Consider the following 26,371-nt stretch of genomic DNA (forward strand, 5'->3'; position numbering starts at 1 on the left):
GTCAACATCCACCCCAGGTCTGAGCCCGATCTTGTGCCTGTGTTTTGAAACAGATGGCTACTACTACAATAAAAAAGTAGCAAATTATTTTAGCAGCAGGCGGCAAAAGCAATTAACAACTGGCATAATGTGTTGATTAAAATCCATTCCGGTTTCAGTGAAGGGAGAGAGAAACTCTCATTTTCCACTCAGTCAGCTGGCATACATCCACTGCTCCGGGTACACTGACCTTGACCTGACCACAGCTGTCGATCACTTAGGACCAAGAGATGATTCTTTGACCTCATTACTGTGCCGTCGGTATGCGTCCTATTGCTGATTTGTTTTTTTAGGTATGATTCAGTTCTTCGGGAGTTCCTTTTTCTTCCGTGTGGGAAAAGTTTGGGTGAAAACTGCTATTCAGCTCGGTTTAAACTCAAATTCAGCTTCAGTCTCAGAAAATTTCAAAGCTGTCGTTTCCCTGGTTCATAATCTCCACAACTGATCTAGGACCGGCTCTTTTCTGCCTAATTTGAAGAAAAATCTTTTTTTTCCAGTTCAGTTTAAAAGCCTGTTTAAGGCTTGAAATGCGTCTCTTAGATTTAGACTTTGACTCTGACACTGCAGCTCCTTTGTAAATATAATGAATGCAGGAAGTCATTTTCAGGCCTTTACCTCATGTACCTCATCAACAGCAGTCAATTGCCACCCCACTGAACAGTCAGCACCAAGTGAGAGGCTGCACTTTGTCTTTGAGCCAAAAAATCTCATTTTCACTAAACACCTAATCAGTCCCATTCATCTGGCTCTGGTTCCCTAGTTCCCCAGTTCTACACCTGGCTTTGGCGTCTTTAATTACTGGGAGACAGGCTTTGTCTGATCCGGAGCCAAGATTGGAATATGAGTGGCAAATTCGGAAGGAAATCATACAGGCTCAAACCAATTCAATTACCCACCAATCAAAGTAGAAAGGCCTGTAATTGCAGTGAAAGGGTAACAATGAGAACCTCCGCTTCAGTCCAAGCATTGATGGTATTATTAGCAAGGAATAATGCCTACCTGCAGGGGGTGCTATGCTCAAACTATTAAATTTCACTGTGGCGAGCAATCTTACATATCACTGGGAAAGTATTTTTTTTTAGTGTGACTATAGTCCTCGGTGAGACATTACCTTTAAATTTCATGTTCTTAACTCTGCTATTATGTCAAATTGTGCATGAATATTGTGTTTGTGAGCAAGCGAGCAGAAAGTGGATGTGACATTATGAAGAGGCAAAGCATTCAGACTGTAATGTGACTTAGAAAATACTATTGTAATGTACTAACAATAAAAGAGGAAGCAGGGATGTAAAAGAAAAAAGATTCCACATAAGAACAGTCTATCAGAGGATAGAAAAGAAAGACCTGCCTACACTTCAGATGATTTTTTCCATACCTTTGTAAAAATGCTTGGATGTATCCCTCTCTGCTGCGTTTCCACTCAAATATCAAGTCAGAGCATTGTGGGAGTTTTATATCTGCCCATGAAAGTCTCCAGAGCAAACAAACAAATAGCAATACAACATCACATGCTAGAGCAGGTCAAGCTGAACAAGTCTGGTTCTCAGACTCCATCTGAGTCGTGCACTGGAACATTGTGCGTTCACACAAAAGAACAACATGCTTCCCTCTCAGCTCAGTGAGGAAACATACGTAGCTTCTTATTCGTCTGAGATCAAAGGCTGCCTTTAATTTCAGTCAGTCAGTCCCCACCTGCTCACATTTCCCTCCCCTTCCTCGAGAAATTGTGAATGATTTTAATATATGTATTTGTCATCTGCCCCCTCCTCCCACTGCGTCCAACCTAGTCATTTCAAGCCCCAGACCTGGAGATGTATAAAAGCCCAGACAGAGAAATGGAATGGCGATGACAGTGGCAGAGAAATATACAGAAAGCGGCTGCCGGCTGACAGAAACCCCCACTGGCTGCAGAATGGGATAGTTTGGGACAACTCAGGTACAAACTGACAACTTCAATTTTGCTTTTCCTTTGTTTTTCTCTTTTTCTTCCTCTTTGTCTGGCTACATTTGAAGATTGCCAATCATGATATCAAAAGAGAACGCTGTTGTCATATAGTTTGTTTTCCAAATGTAACCTTTCGCTGCTCTGCAGTCACTCTCCATTTCTCAGATTCCAAAAAATTCTAACTCATGTAAGGGGTATGTGCACATACACACACACACACACACACACACACACACACACACACACACACACACACACACACACACACACACACACACACACACACACACACACACACACAGAGACTCACATGTGGATACATGCACAAAGAGAAAACAAACAAAATCAAACATCAAACAGTATCAAAGTGAATATCAGTGTCCTTCATGGATTGTGTGATGTTACAGATTATTTTCTGCTTGGCTTGGCACAGCTCTGATTTTTAAGACAGTGTAGATCTGATTTGAAAATATGATTTTGATATTTGCCATGACAACTTCACAGCAATTGATTTCACACTGGGGACAGGACTTGACAGGAAATGAGAACACCTAAATGGCTGGTCAGAAGATTACTGGGATAAATGTGTTTTATTTGCTTTAGTTATTGAGGCAAACATAATTATCCCAGTTTATATGGATGGAATTTGCAGTCATCAGCACTTTAAATTGATACACACCTGGTAAACACAATGTACAGTATGTGAATGTTCAAGATCAGGTTCTGTCCTCAGCACTGGAAAGAGTTAGGAAGCCAAATAAACAAGTCAGTAAGTGCACCATCAAATGGTTTGTAGAGCTTGACCAGATCCTTGAGGATGAAGTTACAGTATAGTCTTCACCCTGCCAGAAGCGTGCCTCTCCAGTGTCCACACAATTCATTATTACTGATGTGGCTCTGCAGGGAGTCTGTCTCTGCAGACACACACTTGTGCGCACACACACACACAAAACACAGAAGCTACCAGAATTGTAGAATTGGCAGAATGTTGGGTGAGTTTTCTAACTTGGTGCATACTGTATATAAATGACTTTAGACAGTAGTGAGGAGTAAAGGAGGCCATAGGATGCAGACTCACTGGAGCACAGACACATCTGTTTGTTGTACCAGCCTCTGGGTGAGAGAGGTGGAGGCATCCTGGAGATCAGGCTGCCTCCACTTCTGACCACCTCAGTGCTTACAAATACACACAAGTGCAACATTGCCTTTGCCTCCATTTCTTCGTGCAAGTGCTAATGTACCAAAGAGTTTGTAATGAGGAGCAAACAGTGCACCGAGCAGACAGTTGGACGTGATTGGCTCTGAATAGTTTCCATCTTTATTTACGGACTCAGAATTGGCAAAGGCAGTCTCAGTGATGATACAGCGCAGATATAATTAACACCCTCTCAGGGACTTTTTCATGTTTTACTGTTTTACAACTTTGCATCACAGGGGGTTTATTAAGCACGAACAAACTGTTTGATGTAAAATGAAAAAAAAAAAAAAAAAACTGCACAAATGTATCCAAAATAAGTTCAAATAAAATAATTGATTGCACAAGTATTTACTCCCAGAAATCAAATAGGTTCAGTGGAGATCAATGGAGATCACCTGCGTGTAATCACTGTTTGATTTTTAGGTCACATACACCTCCAACCACTGGTTAGGCAGTTTTCATTGCTGTATGAAGACAAAGGAAAACTCAATAAGCCTTGCAGGGTCTGCTGGACTGAAGCATCCCCACAGCATGATGCTGCCATTTCTGTCCAGACAGCGACACCCTCACATGACTAAAAAACAGAGGAAGAGGAGTAAGATTTTGACAGAAATTAGCAGATGGTTATTAGATGAAGGGGTGCACAACTCAAGGCAGGTTTGATATATGTATCAACAATTCTTTTTTTTCAAAATTTCCTGAGGAGGCCATTCTCTCTAGAGCCACATTGATTTATTTGGTTGTTGGTGTTAAGTTAAGATTATACAGTATGTTACATTAAATACCAGAGGGGATCAAATTAAGTTATAATAAGGCTGAAAGAGGAAATCAGCAAAGTCCAGAATTGTGTAAAATGAAACACAATGACTCCTAAAGGAGGCAGGAAGCACATTTTAATGGAAGGGCATGTATTGATTGCAATTGTCTGCAGTTGTGTGATAGTGGTAGTAACTGATGCTGGTGCTACATGAGAAATGTGTCAAATCCGAACTGAATCTAAAAGGTGAAAAGTTGAGTTAGAATCTAAAGCTGAGCGAACCACACCCAGTTCTGATGAATGATTTTGAAAGTGAAACTCTTCATGAATAATACTTAAGGATGTTTTTTTTTTCCTCTAAACATCTTGGATTGTCGTTGCTTATGAATATTTGAAGTTATAGACTAGACCAAGTTCATCATAATTATTACAATGGCTGGGTCATGTGAGGATAAGGACACATATTGTAGGTTGAAGCTAATTTTGTGTTAGCCATAGCAAAAAGGAAATCAATCCAAATGATTCAAATTGGTGTAGACTGAAAGCTGTGATCACCATTGACCCCTCTTTTGTAAATAAATCTTTTCTTCTGTCCTTTCCACTTGTCCTACAACAACAGGAGGAACCATACCTACGCAGCATGACTACTTTTTGACTGTATCGGGGAAGGGCACGACATCTGCTGCATCTATCACTCTGCATGGGCTGAAGTTGCTAACTGTGTTCTCAAGTTCGTATTAGTCCCTAGTTTTTCTCTCAAAATCTATGACTTCAGACTCTTCAGTTACGATGTCAGAAACATGAGCAAAGAGCTGCCACAGAAGACACAATTACTTCTCTACTTTGACACTTACAGTACGGATAAATGTGACACTGCATTATAATGAAGAAATGATTTCCTTCGTGCTGTGTGAATGATAAAAAAAAGCTGAATCAGTGTTGAAAGTACAAGAGTGAAAGGAGTCCTTTCATGTAATGTGGCACTTACATTATGATCTTAACAAAGATTGCTCCGGTGTACAGTAACAGACAGCTGAAGGCTAAACAGTTCTCGACCATTCTGAACACTAATGACTCATAAAGCCTCACTGCCACCTCAACTTGACAAATGGCAAATGTCAGCGGCATATTCTCCTGGTAGGCATAATTTTATTAAGTGCAAATATCACTGTGCTCCTTAGGAGACACTCAAAGGTTAGACCAACAGCTGTAGCAGTTTCATGTGTATTAGCCGGGATTTTGCAGCAAGTCAGGCTCCCCTGAGTTGATGGACACAACCAGTCAAGCATGAGCAGGGATGCTCCATCTAAATGCAATAAGGAGAAGCTCAGACTAAGATCATGTTTATTTAAAAGCTTGGGACAATAACCTAATGGGGGACAGTAAAGCGAGGGGGAGGAGAGAGGGAGGAAAACAGTAAAGAGGAGAAAGGGGAAGAGAGAGAAAATAAGAGACCGGTGGCATATAGAGGGGCAGATCATTTTTTCCCATTTATTGGCTGTGGTAATTTGTTGACTCACTCATCCATGCAGAGTCTTTATGTTTAATGCAGGCCTCCAGAGGGGAAGGGAGGGGAGAGAGAAAAGGGGGGTGTAGGAAATGGAAAGACAGGCAATAGGGGGTTAGGGGGTACCCTGAGAGAATAGCCTCCACCTCTTAGTGTGAAAGACGGAGGTGGATGAATATCAATCCCTAAAGTGGGCCTCACATGCTAATGGGGATTTCGTATTGGCCTGACTGTTCTCAATACACCTGCCAAATAATTGATGGAAATACTCTAAAGATCAATGTCCACATTTGACTGGTTTGACCTCACAGGTGGTGTGTATGTATAAACTAAACATTATTCATCACAAATACAAATCATGAAAAGTACTAAATTGTATTAAATGTAACATTCTTTAGGACATTATGTATGACAATGCATTTCATTGATAAAAAGGAAGAAGAACTCACCAGGCAGGTTCTCCTTAACTCAGAGTTCAATGTCATCCAGCTGTCAGATGCATGTCTGGGCTTTGACATGTGCTGTGGTCTGACACCCATCATCCTCACCCAGCTGTTACTGGCATGCCTGCCCTGACCTGGCCCTCAGAAGGGTCATACCCATGTGGACAAACATTGGTGGCCCACTGCTGGCAATGGCCCCCTGCGAGTCCCATTTACAGGAAGGGTTACTACTGTCTGCTCTACTTAGAGACCTGGGAACATCACCCTATCCTTAGCAGTCACTGACGAAGACTGAAGCCTGTAAGATATCATATTTTTAGTGTATTTTAGTATAGAGTCACACTGTGAGGTTTCGTAGTAAATAAGTGTTAAAATAAGTAAGTTTATGAAAGCTGTGGCAGATGTTCAGATCCACTTAGAAAAGTTGTTGAAGATAAAGAGTAGTGAAACTGAACAGGATGTTGACATGTGATGGTCTGGACAGTACATGCTGAGCCTGAGGGTTGAAGATCTAACAACGCTTTGATACATCCACTGCAGCCCTGAACTTATCTAGATCATTTCCCAGAGAAGCCGTATGTGAGAACACTAATGTCCGAATCAGCTGGACCGGACATGAAATGGACTTTAGCCTGCAAGCTCCCCAGTGCAAAGTCTGAGTAATGTCTGACTGAGCAGGTCATTTTCCCGAGAATTCACAGTGAGCGCGAGGGTGTGTTCACAGTCTTTCTGTCATAAAACTGGTGTGAAATCAGAGGAACACACACATCTTAAGATGAAGAAGGAGGGTCATTTACACAAGCGTTTTCGGGGTAGATAGTATGGATGGAGATCAGTTCTGAAATGGAGCTAAAAGGTCAGAATGGAGGAAACGCTGTTTAAAATTGAAAACGGGTGGACTAACCACGGTTTTCTCTCTTTGATTAGTTGGAAAGTAAAACTTTAAATGTCACTGAACTAGTGCTTGCAGGTGTTAAATGGTGAACACAGTGCCGAGGCTCTCAGCCATGGTATTCTCTCAGCCAGGCCATTGGGAAGTATTTCCCTATTTGCAAGAACTTTTTAGGGGGACGGGAACCAGAGAAAGAATTAGTCCCTGAGTTCCTAAAAAGGCTCCTGGAACACTTCCTGCAGGGGCCAATTGTAGTGCTGTAGAAGGCAAATAGTTTGGGTGGCAGATCATCAACTGCTCCAATATATAGAAAATACCCACTACACCGTTATTATTAGTACCACAATTATACAACCGAACTCAGCATTAATGGTCTGTAATGCTTTATTGGGCACCTTGCTGTTGTTCTTCAAAGAATGTTACCAGTACAACTGCTTTCACTGAGCCTTGCATCGTATTAACTTAAGAACAAAGATGAGATCAACATTTAACTCTCTTTTCTTGACTTTCATCTATTTTAAGGCGTCTTTGATGATTTACTACTCCTCGGTACATAAGCTAGAGATGTTACATTGCTACTATCGAGCATCTCTTGGGTAAAGAATGGCATAAATAAATGCCTGGAGCGATCTCCAGCTATAGAAACTGATGTTCATCTCATAAAGGAATCAGCGGACTGTTCCATACACCCTGCTGCCTAAAATAGCACGTCTCTGGAGCACGATGTACACGACGTGCAAAACATCTGCGCCCCTCTATGAACCCTCCCTAGTGTTCGGTGAATTCTGCCTCTGGAGCATGAGTATGCACACAAACACACACACCAAGGCCAAGATGTATTTCCACCACCCAGCTGGTCTGTGTTGGAGCTCCTTAGGGTGTCTTTAGGGCTTGTATCTACTGTATATGTGTGTGCGCATGCATGCATTTGTGCAGGCGTGTGTATGCATGTGCTTGCATGTGCGCGTGTCTGCGTGTGTCTGTGTGCGAATCCCCAGCCACTTCCCAGTATCACTCCTCCGCACTCTCTCTCCACCAGCACTGTCATAAGATAATGTGACAGGGTGTCAATCAAGCCGGGGCCTGGGGTGCCATGGCGACAAGAGGGTTTTTGGCGGAACACTTTTGTGAGCAACACCAGGGAGAAGGCAACAGCAGGGGCCGCAGAACAGAACAAATCAACTTAACCACTGCCAGGTCTCACACATCCCTTCTTTTTTTTTCTACTATTCCCCTCTGGCCACTTGATTCATCCAACCATTCTCCTGGTCTAAATCCTGACCCCTGTAAGACACAACTCAGTGGGGGTCACATGCAGACAAAATGTTCTGCCATCCCCTAAGAGAGTCAACCCTGGCATCTAGTGGATGACCTGAGTATCCATCCTATCTCTGTGCCCAGGGGCCGACGCTGTACAGTAGGCTAGCTGGGTGCTGCCACTCTTCCACCCTGAGCTGTGATGTGTTATGATGGCTCCGTCACTCCGGAAGGCAGGGCCACAGACACCTGTGGAGGCAGCGGGTAAAGCTGATGGAATTGGACAGGACTTAATCTCTGTCTCTGTCCGGGAGGACTGTTGACGGCTGCAGGTGTTGGAGAATTGTTGAAGTTGTTGAATGTCTAGTGTTGAGTTTTTTTTAAATATTAAGTAGATTTTTTTCAGTGGATTTTACAGTTTAGAGGACATTCCTCCTGATTATGAATATGTTAATGGGCGTCAGCACTGATACCATATGCATACCTTACTTTACTCACTCAGTGTTTTCTTTATTAAAATTGGAATGAATTAAATCATGCTACAGAGACGTGACACTCTTGAGAGGTAGTGCCCTTACAGATAAAAAAAAGCTGTAATTTTTAATAGTTTTCAGTACATATAAGGAAAGCAAACGGTAATGCTTACTGTATACACAACAATACGTTATGACATACTGACCTTTAGTCCAGAGCATCTCTATGAGTACAGCCTGATAGAAACAGCATGCCTTGTCCCCAAATAATATGGATGTGACATTCGTGGCATGTATACAGATATATATAGATATAGAACAGACAGCACAAGTAATCTGCGAAGGAGGACAGTAAGCACAAATGTGTAGCTATGCCATCACAGCAAAATGTAAATATGATAAGAACAGACGCCTTCCTGCAGAGGTTCTCGACGGTGACTATGTGATGGACGCCAGTCTCCTGGGTGCTCATCTTGATGTGAGAGCCCTTATCATAGAGGATCACCATTCCTTCGGCCTCACGTAGAGAACAAAAGAGTCCTTCACCACCAGCCATCTAAAAAGTGAAAAAGAACTACACTCATACACACACACACACACACACACACACACACACACACACACACACACATACACACAGTGGTCGAATTCAGTGTGTAAAAATCAGAATCTGTTTTAACCCAGATGTAAGGAATGACAGAGGAAATCATTAAATATGGGACCTGCATGAAATATGGCTTTTATGCCCATTTCGTGATCTACAAAAGAACACGAATGCAGATTAGTGTGCAGTCATACCTTCCCTTATCTTTTAGAATCAGAAGTAACAGAAACCATTGAATCCACACTAGTAACACTAACATTCACATGCCCTTCCACACATGCAAAAACTCCAGACAGAACACACAGACAGCAATCCTAAGACAATATGAAATATATAAAGACTCGTCTTCATTTCTTGCTGAAGGGAAACTGTTTAGAATAAAAGAAACTGCAACGACCAATTTCTTCTCCAGTCTTTGAAAAGAATGAAGTTATCTCTGACACGTTGGCAGCGTAATGAAGCTGCAAACTTTTTTTCCGCAGAAAATAATACTTCACTTAGAGTTTGTCACACATCTTCTTTAAGAACAAATTGACTTTGTTTTACTGTAAGATGCTTACTTTGCACTTAGGCATCATTATTATAATGTGTCATCTCACCCCCCCCCCTTTTTTTTTTTCCTGTAGGCAATGGATATTAACCGCCATCTTAGCTCTTTAAGTGATAGTTTCTTTGCTCCTGCCTGCTGTGTTTCCCCTCATTAATGCAAGCTATTCTCCATCACCATCCTCTGCAAAGGGACTCTCCTCATTCGGGCCGCAGAACTCTGACAAGGATGAAATTACTGTTAGCTTTCACACCTAATTAAAGTGTAGATGGCTCACCTTCAGTGGAGTTGACTGTATTGATGTCATTCTTTTACAAGACAAGGCTTTGACTATAAGTAGCGGCACATAGGGTCCTGTACATGGTGCTTTTGAGGATATTTCTCAGGTAATCCTCCAGCTGCATCTGTCAGACAGAATCCAGCTGCTTTCGGCTCAGCTGTAGAGTGCCTACATAGCCTAATTAGAGAACCTGAACACTAATATTGTTATTACTGTAAATAAAGGTTGCAATGAGGATTTTAATTCTACTACAATCATTAAATGATGTCTTCAGAAGCATTTGAGAAAAAATAAATAATAAGAGAACAACTCTTTGAAGGTCGAAAAACACTTCATCATTAAACCTTTGGGAGCTTGCAGTGTTCGGTGTGTGGGCTACCTCTCTGTTTCCTTTGTAGATTGGGGTTGGGTGGTCACAATATCCATTGTCTTGAAAAAAAAAAAAACAGCATTTTGTTAAATTTGAGACTAAGAGTATAGCAACAATGTTTGCTTTACCAGACTCCGCAAGATTTCATTTCGGCTGGAAGTTGTTTTTTTCTTTTGAAAGCCTTCAGTGGGCTTGTTATATAAATGAATTTCCACTGTCTGCGAGAACATGCTGCATTTTTCCAAGCGGCTGAACAGAAGGAAATGAGAAGACGGAGCTGAAGAGAAATTGAGTAGCCCTCAGCTGAGAAATGAACACTCAGGGATACAGAGAAGTGATGTGTAAAAAATAGCCTCCTTTCCTAATGTCAGTTTTGGGCATGTATCTGTGTGTGTTAGTTTCGTGTGATTCTGCTGATTCTTATGTGTGTGTGTGTGTGTGCGTGTGTGTGTGTGCGTGCGTGCGTGCGTGTGCGTGTGTGCATGTGTGAGTATGGGACTAAAGGGGTGCAAATTAGCAGTTCTTACATGCAGGTTGGCAGGGGGAGCTTTAGAAGAGCCTTGAACATCAGCAGCAACTGATGAAGACCTTGGAAGTGCTTGAAACGGCGTTTGATTTCCCACGTGAAGTCCCTGTAGCACAGCTCAATTGTGAAGAGAGTTGGATTCAGCACCTTTGAGGGGAGCATTTCAAAAGGAGACAGTTCAGCTCCACTGCATCAATAGTCGCTTACAAGAACTTTAGAGGAGATGAAACACACATAACGATACAGTACTGTCTTTAAGGATAAGTTTGGGGAGTGTGATATTAGGAAACTTTTGATCAGAAAAGGTGAGGCTTACAGCTTTATCCAAATAATGAGTGAAGAGCGCCTTTTAAAGCGGTTCAGACAGGCCGTGTGACAAGTGATGACTCAGTACCTGGTTTACAGTCAATTATATCTCACTCACCTTTGTTGTAGATGTCTGTTCCACCTCTGGCACCCAGACAAAAATAGGAATGTTTTCCAAGAACAGTGACTTTAATGGGGGGAAAGTTGAACAAAAGGAATGGTTCGTGCTTCTAGAAAAAGCAACAAAGGTTTTGTGAAACAGTATAAGGAATAGGTTGCACTGCAGCACATTAGAATCAGAGGAAGAAGCTTTTGGATTGTATAACTATGTTTGACTAACCTTGTGCTTTGCCATCACAGCAGTTTCCATGGCCCCGGCACCGGGCAAATCATACAAGTCTGGATCACCAGAGGAAAAGCTCATGCTGCAGGGCTGACTCTCACCATGGCCACGTTCCAACACACCACACCTGGAAAACATCATATAACAGATCTACATATAGGAGATACATGTACTGCTCCCATTAAAGGCAATAGTTAACAGGAAAACTCCAGACCTGAATTTGACCACTTTGGCCAGTTTATGAGGCTCTTCATGGGAATGAGGCTAAATAAGGCTAAATCAAAAGCCTACACTGTGTAATGTTTCGTATCAGTTTGTCAGTTTGTTTGCATCTACAAGAACCGCTGCACCAGTCTAAAATATTATGGAAATAACTTGATAATGTAAATATTACTGTGGTAAGATCTAAAATGACTATTTAGTATTAAAAAACAATATATTTTATGATTGAAGTGACTGTGCTAACCTCATAAATCTTCAGAATTATACTGCTGTTGGCTTTCTGAATGTTATTTTAGACCTGACGTCCTTCGAGGTGGACATTTCATTTTGAAAACACCCCTGTTTGTTCACAATGAAAATAATATTCAGAGTGCCTCTGGATATTGTAAGCACGGTATGCCAGTTTCAAGTTCAACCAGTTCAAGAAAGTGGGCTCTGCATGTATACAAACTAATGATGTCTTACTTCACCTCCTGTTTAGTCTATCTGCTGTGTTGATCTCATGCCATTTGACTGCTACATACTGATATAGTTTGTCTCTACTTAATGACAAGACAGAAGTCAAATCAATGCATTTTCATTGTCTGAAGCTACTAAATATTTGATGTCTGAGGTTTGAAGGGAATAAACACATATTACCTCAAGACATTATTATTATTTTCCAAAAAACTAGTTCTTGTATATCTATTTTTGCAAGATACATAATCTTTAAAAAATGTAAAATATTTCACTTCTAAGTATGTTTTACAAATGCCTTTCATTAGTAAACATTTTTCTTAATAAACAAGTCTTTGGATAATACCGTTGTACATCACCCACTGTGATCAGAGAGAAGAAAACTGTGCCGACTGCGATTAACAGCTAATGATGAAAAACACATGCAGGCTGCATCATTCATCTCAGGGCATTGCGTGATGCTCAGCCATTTTTTCACTTTCACGCCATTTGACCCTGACCTTTCCTATCTGCTGTAACTCTTTGTCAGGCTGCATGCAATCAATGTCTGTCCTCTTCTGCATGATCACAAAAACAGTGGACCCTCCCTGACAGGGTCTCCACTGGCAGCCCTGTCTCCCTGCATTTGGGCCACTAGATCTTCCATTGGTTATACTGGAACATTCTCCCTCATTATGTCCTCCACCCTGCCCAGCCCACTGGAAGTGATGCTAATAACATGAATTCCAACTGACTGACATGGGTGAAGAACCAGGAGATGAAATCCATACTTCATGCATTTTGCATGGGGTGGTAATTAGGCAATTTTGGGGGTATTAAATGCTTCTGCAGAAGTATCCATGTTCCTGGTGAGAAAGGAAAAATCTAAATCAAAACCAGATGTAAAAACTGAGTAGATTAAGAATTATGGGTGGTGTTCTCTGATCAGATTCTTGTACATTTTTAGTAGAAAACATACCAATAAAGAAGGTAATATAAGATGTGTTTCTTTGCACCAACCAAATGCATCCTTCAAAACTAGCAGCTTCACCAAACAGACTGCACCAACTGTATGTGACTGTTCAGATACCAAGGGTGATGTTTTGAAGCATGGCCTTAATTATGTGTGCTTTCTTGCTCAATAAGTGTCTACTTCTCTAACCAACCTTGAGACCCATTTTAAAGGTCTGAGAATGTGTCCTTGACAATTGTTCCCCCCTCTTGTCACCCTGGGCCCCTGGCTCTGGCCATTAGGGAGATTCCTTGTCTTCCCCAAGCAATGACAGGTGAAATGGAGCACAAAATCCCAAAGTCTGCCGTGGGCCTCTCCACAAACTCCGCACCTCTAATTCTTACAGACACTTGTCTTTATATTAACACTTCTTTCTACTAACATATCTTATGACGGACAACAGATTACCCATGTTTGAGACAACAGCCACACGATCTATGACAGAGAAATACATTGGCAAGAAAAATTCTTTGGAATTACCTGGTTTTCCACATCAAATTGAGACAGACACAATGTGCTTGAGCTAATAACACAAAAACTGTGTTAAATTGTAATCCTTAGTGTCTTTATTGGATAGACCAATTAAGTATTAATAAATGGTGATGTGTTTGACAATTTACAGTAACATTCCCTTTTACCAGTTTACCTCCCCCGGCATCTAGCTTGCTGGCTGGGCGCATGGCCCACTGGGGGCAAGCCAGCTGCAGCCCCATTAGCATTAGCATTAGCTAGCAGCTAGCTTGCTGGCATTGTACATTGATGAATGAATTAAACATTCAACATAAAAAAGTGACTGAATACTTTCTAAATGCACTGTATGTCTAACTGATTGATCTGTAAAAACCGACATCTCTTAGTATTCTTTACAGATGCTTCCCACCAGAGAGTTTATCTAGGATGAGAGTTTATGTAGGATGAGATGTTATGTATATTATGTACACTTGTATTTGTGCATGATAATCTCAAAATGTCATTAAATGCACATTTACAGTGTTTTTGTTTTGTGTATGCTTGCATGATGACTTTTTATTCATTCTCTTTGAATAAACATCTTAAAACATGACATTGAGTCTAATGTCTCAACACTAATAATGTCATTATTTATGTTAATATTTATCTTTATTTATTCATGCATCTCTGACTTGATGTTTACTATAACGTTTTCTATGGAAAAGTGATAGTTATCGTTCCCTTTATGCTACTATAAGATATCATAAAAATAAAACAATTTTTCATGGTTGAGTCTCATCTTGTTATACAACCCTGTGTCAAATGATAAATGAACCTTGTAACCTTTCACTTTGCATATAGTGCATTATGACATATTCCTTACTATTACCACCCATAAGAGATGAGTTGACTGTTCCAGTGACTGTACAGGACTAATGATGATAGCTGCCAGCTGATTATAGTCTATTCATGTAGAAAATATAGTGCCAATTATGCTGTAAACAGCAAATGGACTGATGATTACAATAAACTCAATGGTAAAGAAATGACACCAGTTACCTCTTTAGAGATCGGATGGGTGATTTTGAGTCATACTGTGACGCTTCGAAATCAAGTGTAAATCATATCAGGAGGTTGGAGCAATATAAAAACAAATTCACTGTGTAAACCAAATCCATCCGGCAGAATGAGTTTGATGAGCGCCACATCTCCTCGGGAAGGTTAAGAAAGGGGTTCACAGGCTGAAGAGCCTTTTGCCACAGCTGAATTACTGTCATTCAGTAATTTTTATTCAGTGTAAGAGCAATTAATTTCTCAAAGAGGCTATCATGTGTTTCTGTGTTTGGCCTCTGGGCGTTTCGAGATCCAAACCCACTTTACATTCAGCATCACGTCAACTATTGGCTGAAAATGACCACGTGATAGTGACGTCGGACGGGAAGTGCTAGAGCCTGAGCGTGTATATTTGTTTACAGCCGTGAGGTGCTCCGTCTGCACCTCGCCGGAGCGCTTTATGCGAATGAGAACCTTCACAGTTTTCGGCAAAATATTTAGAATAAACAGCGCGTATTACCGATATATCTATTCCCGTGCGTCTGTCATGTTTATGCCGTGTGGTAAAGGGAATAGCACCCGCTAACAAGACATGCTAAAGCCACGCTTCACTACCTTGCTAAATTCCAGGGTACCCTTCACCTTACACCGTCATGTAGACGTCTGTGACAGTGTAATTATTTCACCTCACTATTACAAAGTGCAAAGCTAATCACTACGTCTGTTAGCAGGTACGGTCCTCGCTCCTTTCAGCGAGTTAACGGTTACACTTGCTAGTTAGCCAGCTGGCAGAGAAGCTAACATGGGCGTTAGACAAGACAGGGTGACCTCCTACAGCATTTCTCTCATAAGATAAGGTATGAATCCACCCAGTGTTTAAAGACTGTGCTTTTATTACTAAGACAGCTGTATACTGTTTCGCTACAGTTATTAACAGCCCACGATTTAGATAGCATTTGTTGCAGCTGGACTGATACATTATGACTGTGTGCATGCACCCATCCTGCTTCACCTGCTGATACAGAATGACCAAAGAGCTGGTGCATCATGGCATTGTCTGAAGTTTATTGGGATCGTGAAATACCCCTGCCAAAGCTTGCTCCAGTCCAGGCCAAGGTCACAGTCGCCTTGGTAGCACTCCTGTGCTTCATTAACAGTTATGACGGGGAGTTTGTGTTTGACGATTCGGAAGCAATCGTCAACAACAAGGTAATATATCTATGAACGTCACATACAGACACTTGCAATAGCAATGATATTACTTCCTGTGTTGCAAAATTGATCCATTTTATGGCATTCCTTATGCTGCAACAATGGAGTGACATTCTGCACAGGTTAGTGTTGCTGGCATCAGTCTCACTTTGAGTTTCTTTTGCAGGACTTGAAACCAGCAACACCCCTGAACAACATCTGGACCAATGACTTCTGGGGAAGCAACCTGAGTAGCAACTCTAGTCACAAATCCTACCGACCTCTCACTGTCCTTACATTTAGGTAAGGACTCCCATTTACTGGATGAACTCTGGCGTCTGGCCTCTTTCCCTCACCTACCAATCATTTACCTCTTGTTTTTACAGGCTGAACTACCTCGTGGCGGGAGGCCTGCACCCTGTTGGCTTCCATGTACTGAACATTGCCCTCCATGCCGTCATATCTGCCCTTATGATTGATGTGTTTGCTATACTGATTGGTGGACTTGCCTATGATGAGAACAATAGGAAATTGAACCACGCCCCCAAGACTTCTCTACTTGCTGCCCTCTTCTTTGCTGCACATCCGGTCCACACAGAAAGTGTAAGCAGAGTTCAAAATCAAGTTCAATTATTGGTAGAGTGCATACTAATACACATTTTATGTTTTTCCTTTGATTTTTGGAGGCACTGTTTGAGACAACAGTGCCACATTTTAGCATGTTTGCTCAGTTTTGCACAACAGCAAATGCATGCTCCAAACTGTAATTCAGAAAACACACAAATTACATCATGGTGTGTGAAAAAGCTGCAAGAAAACACCAACCACCAAATACTTTTTTTTTTTTTTTTTTACAGAGGTCATCAATTCACAGGCCACATCTGTATTTTTTTTTAATGGTGAAAACAATGTGATAAATCTAGAGTTCATAACATAATAAACATTCCACCTTCTAGTGAGTAATGATGAGTATGGTGGAAGATAAAATGTGGATAGTTTTGGATGAGCTTGAATTGGAAGCTCTATTGAAATACTTTCTCTCCTTGCAGCACAGTGTTCTGTTATACTGTATAACACTGAACCAGAAGTGTGCAACTGCTGCCCCCTCCATTATCATTCCCTCCTTAAAGAAACACATTCCTCTGTCTCAGAGTTGCATTTCATATAATTCACACAGTGGGTGACCAACCTGAATTGTCCTTTTTCTGCATGTTCACAGTGAATGAAACAACAAAAACAGGTTTCTCTTAATTGTATAAAATGGTTAGGAACATTGTAAGCAAAGGTTTTAGGTGAAATCTGCACTCAGTGCCCGTGGTGAAAACAAAGTTCTCTGTCATATTTGCGTGAAATGTAAATATAAACTAAGAAGAGAACATGAAATGATTTAGTGAGTGCATTTGATGTTGTGACCACTGCATCACTTTTCAGTCTTAGACCACAGTTTGCCGCAATGTGTCTGAACAATGAAAAGATTATTCTGACATTTTCCATCCATCTCCGGACACATGATAGTGTGATGATTACATATTTAGATCGCTTTTTTCCCCCTCTTATATCTTGATGCATCAGTTGTATCAAGTTAGGTCAGCTCTTGTTCTTTTGCTTGGGCTGGGTCAGGCACAGTTGCAGTTGTGGGCCTATACAGCCAAATTGTGTCTCAGCACTGGTACTTGTTGTGATTTTGGGCTAAGAAGAAAAACTTTTCTTAACAACGTGGATCCCCTAAAGCAGTACATCATGGCATCTTGACATACTAGTCCAGAGGTTTTGATACAAAACATGCAGTGGTTCCATGCTAAGAACAAAAGCCCTGTCTCAGCTGGGAGTGCAGGGCCGAGGTACGCGTGGTAGCATGGCCTGACTATTAGCTGTGTCGGGTTGCTTATTGACCTGCCAGCATATGTGTGTTTGCTGTAAAGCCTGGCTGGAAGGCAGCAATTCCCCCTCTCCATTCTCTTTAATCATGTAGGGCAAGGACTGGGTGAGACCTGGGGGGTGGGAGGCAGGCAGACTGTTGGCTTAGGCCTGCTGTATGTATCAAAGCAGATAACCCCAGGATGCCAACCATACTGTACCCACACACCATATACAACACACAAACCAAGAGGTCACGCTGCTAATGAGTCATTCTTCCCACCTCTGTTAATAAGCCATTTCATTATAAGTCCATTTGTGAGTGGATGTGCCATGCAAAACAGAATATGATGTGATACAATATGCAAACATTTACATCATAATGCTGTTTTTATGTATGTTTGGTAGTTTAACTTTTTATGCTGCCTTTTTCTTCCCTCATACATCACACCTTTCATCCTCTTGCTCTGTCTGTCTCTTTTCCCTCTCCATCTCAATAAGGTGGCTGGTATAGTGGGTCGAGCAGACCTTTTATGCGCTCTGTTCTTCCACCTCTCATTCCTCACCTACTGCAAAGCTTTCAACAGAGGTAGGTATCCAAAACAAGTCAAAGTATAACATTGTGGGGCTGCTTATTTTCTTTTCTAAATGCACCTGTTTGAACACCTTCATTTGAAGCCTTAACTGTCCATATCCAACTTGCTCTTGGCTTTTTGTTTTCAGGGAGTGACAGAGATGACAGGTTTTCTGTCCAGTGGGTTGTGGTCAGCCTCTTGCTGTGTGCCGCAGCAATGCTCTGTAAAGAACAAGGCATCACAGTCTTGGTAGGAAGTCTTTTTGTAAAGCCATTTTGCAGTGAGTTAATGATTCATTACATCCAATAGTAACAATATTTAAATGATCAACAGTGATGCATGATATAACACTCACATACTATAAAGACAATTGATTTCAATTTCATGGAATAGCTTAAGTGGAAAAACCTTAAAATCTCATGTTTTTCTCATGTACAATAAGAGCTAAAGATTCATATTATTGCTGACCTATATAAATTTTAAATGCCATTTCTTCCTCCCTCTCTATGTATTTCCCTTCAGGGTGTGAATGCAGCCTTTGATGTCCTCCTGATCTGTAATGTTAATGTGTATGAACTCAGCCAGAGGCTACTCCTTAGGAAGAATCCACTCGATGTGAGTTACAGCTTATACACCCTCCCCATCTTTTCTGTCATAAATTATGCACTCCCTTGTAATATTAGTGTCGCATCACATATATTGTTTAAGCAAAGCAACATGGATTTCCACGCATTGTGACGAGGAGCCAGTGCTTGAAAGTAACTTAACAAGCACGGGTTTTTATTTGTCGCTGACAAGTCGTCATATTTTCTATGACAGGTGAGTGAGATGTTACGAACAGGACTGCTAACACGATTGGCTCTCATGGGTCTTGGAGGACTCTCAATGCTCTATGCACGCTGGAGGATCATGGGAACAGGACCACCAGCATTTACTGAAGTAGACAACCCTGCCTCTTTTGCAGAAAATATATTTCTTAGAGTGAGTCTGATTTCCTCATGGAGTTTATTTGATCACATTTATTAGCTATACATGATTAAAGCCAGAAATTGTCTTTATTTTCTTGAATCATTAACACTATAAGTTTGGATCTATGCTATAAATTGAAATTTTAAATTGACTGAAGCATATTTCATTTGTACATCGTTTAAGTCTAATTAAACATCTGAAATCTTCATCATTTTTGAACACAGTGATTGACTTTGATTCTGAACTTGAACTGCTGTACTGCCCTCCTCTTTCCTTACTCTCTTCCATTCCTCACCCCTCCTGTTCCTCTTTGATTGGCAGATAGTGAACTATAATTACTACTACTCTCTGAATGCCTGGCTGCTGCTGTGTCCCTGGTGGCTGTGTTTTGATTGGTCCATGGGCTGTGTGCCTCTCATTAAGTCAGCCACTGATTGGAGGATGGTGTGGCTGCTACTGCTCTGGTGCGTCCTGATAGGCTTGATAAGCCAAGCCTTATGCTCGCAGGACAGCCAGAGGAGGAGGTAAGCAAGCACAGCCATCTTGCACTCACTGTAGATGAGATGAAGCACATGTTGGCCTCTCTAGACTCACACTTGATTATGAAAATTGTATCATATCCACTGTAGTGTGACCAGAGCACCACGTCTCGATAGCTGTTATAGAGTTTTTAAAATTCTCTGCTGGTTTTAGAGACAGACTGTGTTTGGTTCATGAGGAAAGTTTCCTGAGTGGAGGATGGTTTGTTGAGCCTACATTCCCTCAGCCTAAATTTCTTCTCCATACAATGTCAGACTTGAATTTTTGAGTGTCATGTGCCTGTGTATAATGCTCTTGTATTCTGTGGCCTTTTCCTCTCCTTGCCAGGACACTGACCTTGGGTCTGGTGCTGCTGGTGGTCCCTTTTCTGCCAGCCTGTAACATTTTTTTCAGGGTGGGCTTTGTCATTGCTGAGAGAGTGCTCTACCTGTCTTCAGCTGGCTACTGCCTACTGCTGGCCTACTCCCTGGGACACTGCTGCTACCACTGGAACAAATACAGGGTAGGGCTAAATCATACCAAAAAGATCACGCCAAAATAAGAGCTGCCACATGGTGTTGACGAACCCTGATGAGCACTCAGTTTCCAGCATAGATACAACCCGGTGACCTTTCTATTTCTACAGCCGATGGATCCCACTATCCTGGTTGTAAAGTCTTTTATTTAGCCACCTGTTTATGCAACTTTGATGCTTCAGTAGTTCAGTGATGCAGAGAAGCAACAGACATGAGAAATGACTACTGACTCGCCTATAAAGGGATGTTAACAGCAGGCGGTGTCCATGTGTTACATAGGCACATTTACAGGCTATTAACTCTGACTCTGAGAAAATGTATTTTTTTTGAGGTTAAGGGTTATAATGTACTTAGATTACATGGTTGTCAAATGTCTTCTTCTTTCTTTTTCTGTTTTTTCTTCCACATTACAGAAGCTGCTGTGTGTGTCGGTGCTTTTACTGTTGTGTGTGTATGTAGCGCGCTGTGCTCTCCGCAGTCACCAGTGGCGGTCGGAGCAAAGCCTTTTCACCAGTGCCCTGCCTGTCTGTCCACTCAATGCCAAGGTAGAAATCTGTGCTTTGTGTGTTTGCCTGCCGCTTTGCAGCATTTGTCAGCACAGGCTTGTAGTCTACATGTGGAAATAAATTACAGCCAAACAGTTGAAGTCCCACTCGGATGCCTCATGTATTTGTCACTGATTCCACAGGTCCATTACAATGTAGGTAAGAACCTGGCTGACAGAGGGAACACTACTGCTGCGATCAGATATTACAGAGAGGCAGTCAGGTACGTCTCCTCACAAGCATTGGAAATCCAGTCAGCTGCTAACAGAGGTGCCAGGAGTTGACTTTGTTTTGCACGTTTCCTGTGGCTTTCAGGCTACATCCTACCTACGTCCATGCCATGAACAACCTGGGGAATATCCTGAAGGAGAGGAATGAACTGATCGAGGCAGAGCAACTTTTATCTAAAGCCGTTTCTATTCAGTATGTTGTCCCACATAATGAAACACAGTATTACCACACAAATGACCATTTCATATTCCTGGTTCCAACACGGAATAACTCGGAAAAATTGGTATTGAAAACATACTACTGGTATTGTATGTTTTCAATCTGTGCAGGCCTGACTTTGCTGCTGCTTGGATGAATCTAGGAATAGTGCAGAACAGCTTGCAGAAGTTTGGGGAAGCAGAGCAGAGCTATTGGAACGCCATCCGCTTCAGGAAAAAATACCCAGACTGCTACTATAACCTGGGACGCTTGGTGAGACTCCAGGGTCTTAAACTGTGTTTAGCAGGTGCTGTTTTTAAAGAGTAAAGAGGCAGTAGGCAAAAAAGGCTAACTGTCAGATTTGCACATTGCTTCTCCAAAACCTGAATCTCAGCAAAATTAATAATGGAAAAAACCTACTGTATAATGGTTGATTTTTGCCATACAAAGAGAAAGGGTAAATTTGAGAAGGGTTATCCTTATAATTTTTCTCTCTTTTCATCATAGTATGCTGACCAGAACAGACACGTGGATGCCCTGAATGCATGGAGGAATGCAACGGTGCTGAAACCTGACCACAGCCTGGCTTGGAACAACATGGTCATTCTGCTAGACAACACTGGTATCAACAAAATGCACACACAAATACTGTGAATACTGTACAGAAAATCAAGTACTAGCAATTTTTGGCAAAAAAAAATCACCTCAACCTGCTTAAAATGACTAAGATTTTTTAATACACAGACTACACTTAACAACAAATTTGATGTTTTCTTATGCTGTTAAAGGTTAGTTTATTTCATAAATATTTGTAATAATAATAATGATAATGATATTCACGCATTTCTGATTGAATGTGATTTTTATGAGTCACTTTACTTTCAAAGGACTCTCTGTCCCGGGTGCAGTTTGTTTCAGCATTAACAGCCAAGAAACACAGCATTGTTATTTTGGAAAGGCAGGAAATCTAAATGGCCAACAAGATTAGACCGGAAGAGCAGGAATCAGCAATGCTTGAAATTTATGTATTAAAGCTTTGTGTTGTGAGTTTTGAAGGCACTCTTCCCTGCCGTGTGGAGAATGCTCTGATTTCCAAACGCTCGAGCCGTTTTGTCAGAAGCCGCTCCCGTGGGGGCGGAGTCTCCCAGGAGGGCACTGGAACTGTCCAATCAGGGCCCAGTGTGTTCCTGATCAAACGTGGGCAAGCACAGCCAGAACAGCGCCCCCTCAGAGTTCCCCCCACTGCATTTGTTCCCCAAATCTGACAGAAATAATTCTACCCCTCTCCCCAGCTCCCTGCCAAACAAAAAAAAAAAAGCGAGAGAAAAGAAGAACAATAGGTGTCATTTTCAAATAGCAAGGAAATGGGAATATTCTTTTCTCTTTGGTGTTTACCCCCCCTCTTTTGTTTTGATCATTACACAAACAAAAGGCAGAATCAGTGTAGATTCAGGCGGATGCGCTCAGACACAGTCACACATTTAGTCGCTTGTTGGCAAGCTGTGTCTGAAGGGCACAGGCCATGACTCAGGACATGACTGTCATTGTCTGTCTGACTGTCTGTCTCTCTCTCTCTCTCACTCACTCTCTCTCTCTCTCTCTCTCTCTCTCTCTCTCTCTCTCTCTCTCCCTCTCTCCCTTTCTCTTTCTCCATTTCTGGCCAGACATCAGACGTGTCTGTGACAGAGATCAATAACCCAGTGGGCCTTGTGTTCAACCTTAATTAGGAGACTAAACCGCTCCTCCATGTGTGGAGAAGGAAAAACTCTGCTTTAGACACTGCTGACAAATAAAGCAAGCAGTCAGATTCTCTGTATACCAGCTGTTATTACCAATGTATCTCTGGCTTTGAGTTTCTGACTATTTGAATGTTAACACACAAATTTAGTAGCATATGTGTTGGTTACCATATTGTGTAGATTACACTGAAAAAAATATGTGTATGTACGTGTTAAGCTGTACGTGCGGTGTGTGTATCACTAAAAATTAATGTGTAATATTTTTTGTACTTGTCTCTTATGTTTTCGAAGGTAACTTGGGTCAAGCAGAGTTGATCGGCCGAGAGGCTCTAAAGCTCCTCCCCAATGACCACACTATCATGTTTTCATTGGCTAACGTCCTGGGGAAATTACAGAAATACAAGGCCAGTCTGCATTCTATAAACATTTCATCTCAGAATATTATTCTTTTGTGCATGTTTGTGATTTTATTACTTACAAAGTCCTCCTTGTCTGCCATAATCCAGACATGGCATATTTCTCTAACTAGTACAGATAATTCACTGTATTTTGTGATTCTTTTTTTTCTTTTATTTTTTTCGGTTTTTGTTTATTTTGTTTTCTTTCCTCAGGAGTCAGAGGGCTTCTTCCTTCACGCTCTTCGAATCAACCCAAATGCTGCTAGTTGCCATGGCAATTTAGGTAAGGCTACTGCAACTTTGCTTATAACACATATTTTACACAGTTGATGAGAGATTCTAAGTGCTCAAAAGCTGAAAAAAATAATTGTGCATGTTAGCAGAAGCAATGTTGTGCAGCCTACCTGACCTGAACTGAATGCACTAAATGAATAGTAGAAGAATTGTTGCTGCTTCTCAGCTTGAAGAGCATTTCTGTTTTTCCTCAGCTGTGCTCTATCATCGCTGGGGGAAGCTGGAGCTGGCAAAGAAACACTATGAGCTGTCTTTAAAGTTGGACCCCGAGGCTCCTGGGACCAGAGACAACTACAACATGCTGCGACGCAAACTGGACCAGCTTAAACGCAGCGCACCCTGAGGGAGCGTACAGGGACCCCTGCCTGCCGTAAAACAAATTTTTCCATTGTTCCATTTTGTATGATTTTATCGCAGTAATTCTGGCTTTGTACCATTTTGAAATAAAGACGACAATCTGTGTATCAGGCTCTAGTTTTGTTCTTTGTAAAAAAAAAAATAATAAAAAAAAAAAAAATAAAAAGATTCATCTGCTGCTTAAAAATGGAAAATAAAAGGGGAAAATGTGTTACACATTTACAGTTAGTTTTTTTATAATTTAAACTTTTTCTACAAAGATTTTTTCATGTATGAGACTGCTTGTGTATCAGGTATCTAATTTGATTTCATGGGTATGAGAGGTGTCTCGGGCAGGTGTGCTGGATGCTGGTGCTGGTTATATGGTCGTCTGCACTGTGCTGTTTTGTTGCCCCATTTGAAGGCCATGTGGAACTGATCCTTGGTGAACCCGTCCTCTTTTCATCTCTGACCCTGTGTTGTGTCAGCTGGACAGAGCACCATGCATGTGTGGATCCAGAGAATCTGTTGTAAAATTTATTTGGTTTGGCCTCTTGTCAGGAGACCCAAATGTTCCTATACTCAAAAGCTGCTATAGTTTGGACCAAGAGCATTAATCCACACATGCACAGGACCACAACATAGTCTTAATTCAAGCAGGAAAAACACAGCACACCAACTTGTCTGTGTGAGGCATCAGCTGGTAAGTGTTGCTGGTGGGCTGATGTGGTTATCATGTTTGTTTTTAATACCCAACTCTTTGTTCCTGAGTGGGATGGCACTCTGAGGTTCAAAACCCCCTTTGCCTCCCCTCTCCCCCTGTAGCCTCTGTAGTTAATGGGAGAAAGGTGTTTGTGCTGAGAAGTTTTTCTGAAGTGTCCAAGAGGAGACAAGGGGTCAGCAAAGACAGGAAACCCATGGCCGGTGCTGTATGAAAACAGCTCTATAGCACAGAGCCTTCAAAGGGAGATGGGGATGATCTCCCCGGGGACTATGCATGCACGCACACACATATATACTTGCACACGGGCCTGCTCCTCTTGAAGAACGCTGCCGAGGGAAAAGGCGACCCCAGTGTGAAACATCAGTCAACAAGTGCGCACCCGGGGTCAAAGTTTATTGCACTTCTATTTTTTCACCTGCTTCCTACAGCTTGCAGGAAACTTTTGAAGCTCTGGCGGGTTGGTATGGCTTTGCTTTAGGGGCCGCTAAGTTTGTTTACACATACAGTACAATACCCCAGTTGATGCTTTGATGCTTGGAAGATGTTACTGATATGCACATCAGGGGTGCCACAGCACACACGACCATCAATGTCCTCTGTATATGACCTCCTAAATATGCAACTAATATCACATGATGAAATTTCCTTGTTGCTCGGCTCAGTTTTTATTTTTGCTGCTTTGATGTAAAGACTCAGTGGTAGATACATCTGAAACCATAACAAATAGCCTGTGCACACTGCACACTCACAGCATTGTTTAGTCAAAGATTAAACCTGTTTCAACAAGGCTCATGTAAAGGTCAGAATGGTGAAAGGGCTTCATGCTATGGAGCCAATGCAGACAGAATAAGATCAAAAAGGTTTTCATACTGACATTCAAGACTAAAAGCTTTTGCTTCATATTATTTTTCGTCATGCAGTGTAACATGCAGCGCTGCCGACGTAGGGCTGGCTACAATACCATCAACTATTCGCTTTATGTACTTATATGGATCTTTTTTTTGCTTGCTGTGTGATCCCTTTATTCGGTGCCTGCAGCTGACTGTCTAGCTGCACAGCTGTGCTGGCACATCAGTGGGGGACTCCACTTTTATCATAATCATTCTTTGAGTACCTTTCATTATCATAAAATATGTGAGTATTAAAGGGATGGACTCACCGGCCCTGCCAACATCTTCATTATCCATTCTGACTGACAAAAACCTGCTGTCCCAGGGAGTGACATTAATAAAAGATGGGATACTACTGCCTTATGAAGTCCTTCCCTTGTTCTCTGGATTTTCACTGTACACCTTTTACCTGCTTGGATGCTCCATCACAATGATAATGAAATCAGCTCCCAGGTGGGGTTCTTTCGTGTGTTTCATTAATCATACTGATGAGTTTTGATCAGTGTAATCAATGGATTCAGGAGAATCATGTCTGATTGTTCACAGCCCAAACCACTCACAAATCTGTAATACTAAATTCAACAAAGCATTTTGTTTTGATTGTCACAGAACTTGTAATGAAAAAGAAAAAAACATTGTCATCCTTTTGTTGCAGCGGGATATTCAATAGAAGAACAAGAAGCAGGGGAGCACTAATTTGAACCCACTGA

General features: G+C 41.6%; 1 protein-coding gene and 1 long non-coding RNA gene across 6 annotated transcripts in view; one reads left to right on the plus strand and one right to left on the minus strand.

Annotated features, from left to right (window-relative positions):
- Positions 1 to 8,544: 8,544 nt before the first annotated feature.
- Positions 8,545 to 26,371, minus strand: part of LOC130177938 (uncharacterized) — a 37,104-nt gene continuing 19,277 nt past the window's right edge. Inside the window, exons 1-5 of one of the 3 annotated variants that reach the window (XR_008829089.1) lie at positions 14,666 to 14,831; positions 11,485 to 11,614; positions 11,263 to 11,374; positions 10,840 to 10,985; positions 8,545 to 9,085 (exon numbers count right to left, since the gene is read on the minus strand). This is a non-coding gene — a long non-coding RNA (uncharacterized LOC130177938). Of the gene's footprint in view, positions 9,086 to 10,839; positions 10,986 to 11,262; positions 11,375 to 11,484; positions 11,615 to 14,665; positions 14,832 to 26,371 lie in introns of those variants that run through there. The other 2 variants (XR_008829090.1, XR_008829088.1) reach the window with 2 other exon arrangements.
- Positions 15,049 to 24,173, plus strand: tmtc4 (transmembrane O-mannosyltransferase targeting cadherins 4). 3 transcript variants are annotated; one of them, XM_056389951.1, is made up of 18 exons: positions 15,049 to 15,516; positions 15,684 to 15,868; positions 16,038 to 16,153; positions 16,237 to 16,453; positions 18,209 to 18,296; positions 18,431 to 18,531; positions 18,805 to 18,897; positions 19,102 to 19,263; positions 19,573 to 19,775; positions 20,119 to 20,293; positions 20,720 to 20,851; positions 20,995 to 21,074; positions 21,167 to 21,274; positions 21,412 to 21,553; positions 21,788 to 21,902; positions 23,311 to 23,423; positions 23,631 to 23,700; positions 23,906 to 24,173. In XM_056389951.1, the coding sequence occupies exons 2-18, from the start codon at positions 15,707 to 15,709 to the stop codon at positions 24,052 to 24,054; spliced, it is 2,226 nt and encodes a 741-aa protein (XP_056245926.1). In that variant the 5' UTR covers positions 15,049 to 15,516; positions 15,684 to 15,706; the 3' UTR covers positions 24,055 to 24,173. The 3 variants fall into 3 exon arrangements, with proteins under 3 accessions (XP_056245926.1, XP_056245927.1, XP_056245929.1); XM_056389952.1 differs by having other exon boundaries at positions 15,049 to 15,868; XM_056389954.1 differs by lacking the exon at positions 20,720 to 20,851.

This window comes from Seriola aureovittata, chromosome 11, assembly GCF_021018895.1.
Source record: "Seriola aureovittata isolate HTS-2021-v1 ecotype China chromosome 11, ASM2101889v1, whole genome shotgun sequence".
Taxonomy (NCBI): Eukaryota; Metazoa; Chordata; class Actinopteri; order Carangiformes; family Carangidae; genus Seriola; species Seriola aureovittata.